At 33.9% G+C, this 3761-nt stretch overlaps 1 protein-coding gene across 1 annotated transcript; it reads right to left on the reverse strand.

Annotated features, from left to right (window-relative positions):
* Nucleotides 1-619: 619 nt before the first annotated feature.
* On the reverse strand, nucleotides 620-3238 carry LOC136802580 (uncharacterized). Its single transcript, XM_067059333.1, has one exon. It carries the CDS (start codon nucleotides 3131-3133, stop codon nucleotides 620-622), a length of 2514 nt encoding a protein of 837 aa, XP_066915434.1. The 5' UTR covers nucleotides 3134-3238.
* Nucleotides 3239-3761: the final 523 nt, after the last annotated feature.

The raw sequence follows: 3761 nt of genomic DNA on the forward strand, positions 1-3761 counted from the left end.
TTCCCTCTACTCTCAAAATATCCAAAGTTGTGCCTGTCTTCAAACACAAAGGTTCTCCCCTTGAAGTCTCTAATTATAGGCCAATTTCACTCTTATCTAACATTGAAAAAATTTTTGAGAAAGTGATGTACTCACGTCTTTCTGATTTTCTTGAAAACCATAATCAAATCTACTCTCGACAATTTGGTTTTCGTAAGGCTCACTCTACTGAGCATACACTCATTAATTAAACAAATCAATCCTTTCATACAACTTAAGTGTAAAGTTTATAGTTGACAGAAGCTTCATGTTCATTTTTGGTAAAATTTATTTCAAGTAGACGTTTCGGCTTCTCAACAGAGAACCATCCTCAGTACAGTAAAATTAAAATGAATGAAATGCATTCTAGTTACAAATTCTAAAAACAATTTGAAAAAGAGAGGTAATTACCTTCATAAAATGCATTAATAAAATGTCGTTAAAACAATAAAACATTATCAAATTTCTAAACAAAAAAGTATTGACGTTAAAATCTCAAAGGAGAGAATAATTAATTATAACAATTAATATACAAAGACTCTCCAGACCCACTCCCCCGTTCAAGTAATGAGATCCTCTTCAGATTAGGAAAAGGATCTTATTACTTAAACAATAGAATAGGTCTAGAAAGTCTTTGCACATTAATTGTTGGCTTTTGTCTTTTGATATAAAATGCCTCGCTAGTTTTTCTTTGTCCTTCAGTTTTGAAATTCTTTCCCAAGAGAGAAAAGTTTTCTATATTGACTTTATTGTGTCCGCGCTCTATGGAGTGTTTAAGTACGTGACTATATTTATCTCTTCCTCCATGGTCATCAACGCGCTCCTGTAGGCGTCTCCCAGCTTCCCCAATGTAAGTAGCCGGGCAATCAGGACATTTAACTTTATAAACTACGTTATGATTGTGTTTCGTTTGGGTTGTGTCCTTGACATTAAAGCAAGAACTCAATTTCTTTGATTTAAATGTGACTTGCGTCACTAACTTTTTATCAAAGATTTTATTAACAGTTTTCTTAAGTTCATTGGTAATCAACTCTCCTTGTTTTCCTGCGTATGGTAAATAAATCTTAACTTTACTGGTAACTGGTAGATTTTCTTTGTTGGTCTCTGTTGTATCTGTCATTGGTTGCGGTGGTTGTTGATTTTCATGGTCGTTGCGTACTTCTTTGATAAATCGTTTTATGAGGCCAACTGGGTATCCATTAATGGTTGTAAACACTAATTCAATGTGCTGTAACTCCGAATTTAAAAAATACGGTTGATTACAAATAGTGAATGCCCTTTTAATTAAGTTTTTCAATGTGCCTTTTTTCCATGTTTCAGGTGCGAATGAGTGCCAGTTGATGTATAAATCGGTATTGGTTTCTTTACGGTAGACGGTAGTGTCGATTGTTCCAAAACGATTGACAAGTAGTACATCTAGGAAGGCAAGCATATTGTTACATTGTTGTTCACGAGTAAATTTTACATGATCGATTTTAGTTTCGTTTTCGTTTTCGTTTAGTTTCTCAAGTATATTTGAGCAAGTGCCTTTCTTTATTACACAAAATGTGTCATCAACATACCTTCTCCAGACTTTGATCGATTCTGTTAATTCGGGTACTCGTTTGGTTTCTAGATCAACCATGTAGATGCCTGCAATTACTGGTCCAAGAGGGGATCCCATTGCTACTCCATCGATTTGGGTGTATATCTTTTGATTAAATGTGAAGTGGACATTTTTGGTGCACATTTCTAAGAGAAGTTTCATATCTTCTCTAGGAATGTTTGTTTTGATTTCATTTTTCTCGTAAATTCTGTTCAAAATTATATCAATCGTGTGTTTCAGTGGGACATTGGTGAATAAGCCAACTACATCAAATGATACCATTTCCTCATCGTCTGCGATTGAAATTGATTCAAGGTCATGTAGAAACGCTTTTGTACTGTTGACACTGTATATTGATTTATTTAATGGTGATAAAAGTTTAGCTAGATATTTCGCTGTTTGGTATGTTGCAGTGCCAATATTTGAGACGATTGGTCTAAGTGGAAGTTTATCGATACCTTCACCTGTCTTTAATTTATGTACCTTGGCCGTTCCGTAGAGTTTGCCTGGTGCTGAACCGGTGGGGTAAAGTTTTTTGTAAAGTTCTTCATCCGGTAGGTGTGTTTTGATTTTCCGTAGTAGACTTTGCATTTTACGTTCAGTCGGTCTGGTGGGGTCGTTATCCAATTGTTTGAATTGTGCTGTTGACAAAAGTTCATTACATTTATTAACGTAATCAATTTTATTCATAAGAACGACTCCTTTTCCTTTGTCTAATTTCAACAGAACAATATTCTCATTTTTCGTCAAATTCTCAATTACTTCTTTCTTTTCTGTAGGGATTTTTACCTGTTCATATTTACTACAGGTGGATCTCATTTTTGTTTTCAACTGCTCCATATCCTCCTCAGTGATGACTGGACATGATTTCGTGACTAATTGGTAAAACATTTCGAATTGTGTTTGTATCTCGTTTGAATCTAGTTTCGAAGGTATGTGTTGGTCAAGGCCACGTGACAACGCAACTTTTTCATCGTCTGATAAAACGTAGTCGGAGTAATTGAATATCGTACGATCACAGAAGTTCTTACTTTCATCAAATTCTTTCGTAGTTTTAGTTGCTCGTAGATTGTTCAGCTTTTTATTATGTCGTTGTGTGACTTCAGCGAGTTTAGTTGGGATGCGTTTGTTGCATTTGCAGACGATTGCCATATAAAGTATGGATGACGTTTTCGTTTCAATAAATTTCTTTAATTTATCAATGTCTTTTAGTATGGTTCGTAGAGTAGCGTGTTTATTAGTCAATTCCTCTCCGATGATCAATCTCGTCACTTTTTTGTAAAGTTTGTTATTGTTGTTGATAGTCTTTGATTTAGTTTTCGCGAAGGTTGGTACTAACTCCTCTCTCAAACATGTCTTCAGGAATACGATATCCATTTTTATTTGAACCAGTTTACATTTCATCATCTCAAGTCTTCTCATCGTGAATAAAAGTTTTGGATTGTGCTTCCTTTTGATATAATTAAACAAATCAATCCTTTCATACAACTTAAGTGTAAAGTTTATAGTTGACAGAAGCTTCATGTTCATTTTTGGTAAAATTTATTTCAAGTAGACGTTTCGGCTTCTCAACAGAGAACCATCCTCAGTACAGTAAAATTAAAATGAATGAAATGCATTCTAGTTACAAATTCTAAAAACAATTTGAAAAAGAGAGGTAATTACCTTCATAAAATGCATTAATAAAATGTCGTTAAAACAATAAAACATTATCAAATTTCTAAACAAAAAAGTATTGACGTTAAAATCTCAAAGGAGAGAATAATTAATTATAACAATTAATATACAAAGACTCTCCAGACCCACTCCCCCGTTCAAGTAATGAGATCCTCTTCAGATTAGGAAAAGGATCTTATTACTTAAACAATAGAATAGGTCTAGAAAGTCTTTGCACATTAATTGTTGGCTTTTGTCTTTTGATATAAAATGCCTCGCTAGTTTTTTTTTTGGATACCCAGTTGGCCTCATAAAACGATTTATCAAAGAAGTACGCAACGACCATGAAAATCAACAACCACCGCAACCAATGACAGATACAACAGAGACCAACAAAGAAAATCTACCAGTTACCAGTAAAGTTAAGATTTATTTACCATACGCAGGAAAACAAGGAGAGTTGATTACCAATGAACTTAAGAAAACTGTTAATAAAATCTTT

Source organism: Clytia hemisphaerica, unplaced genomic scaffold, assembly GCF_902728285.1.
Source record: "Clytia hemisphaerica strain Z4C2 unplaced genomic scaffold, Clytia hemisphaerica genome assembly, whole genome shotgun sequence".
NCBI lineage: Eukaryota > Metazoa > Cnidaria > Hydrozoa > Leptothecata > Clytiidae > Clytia > Clytia hemisphaerica.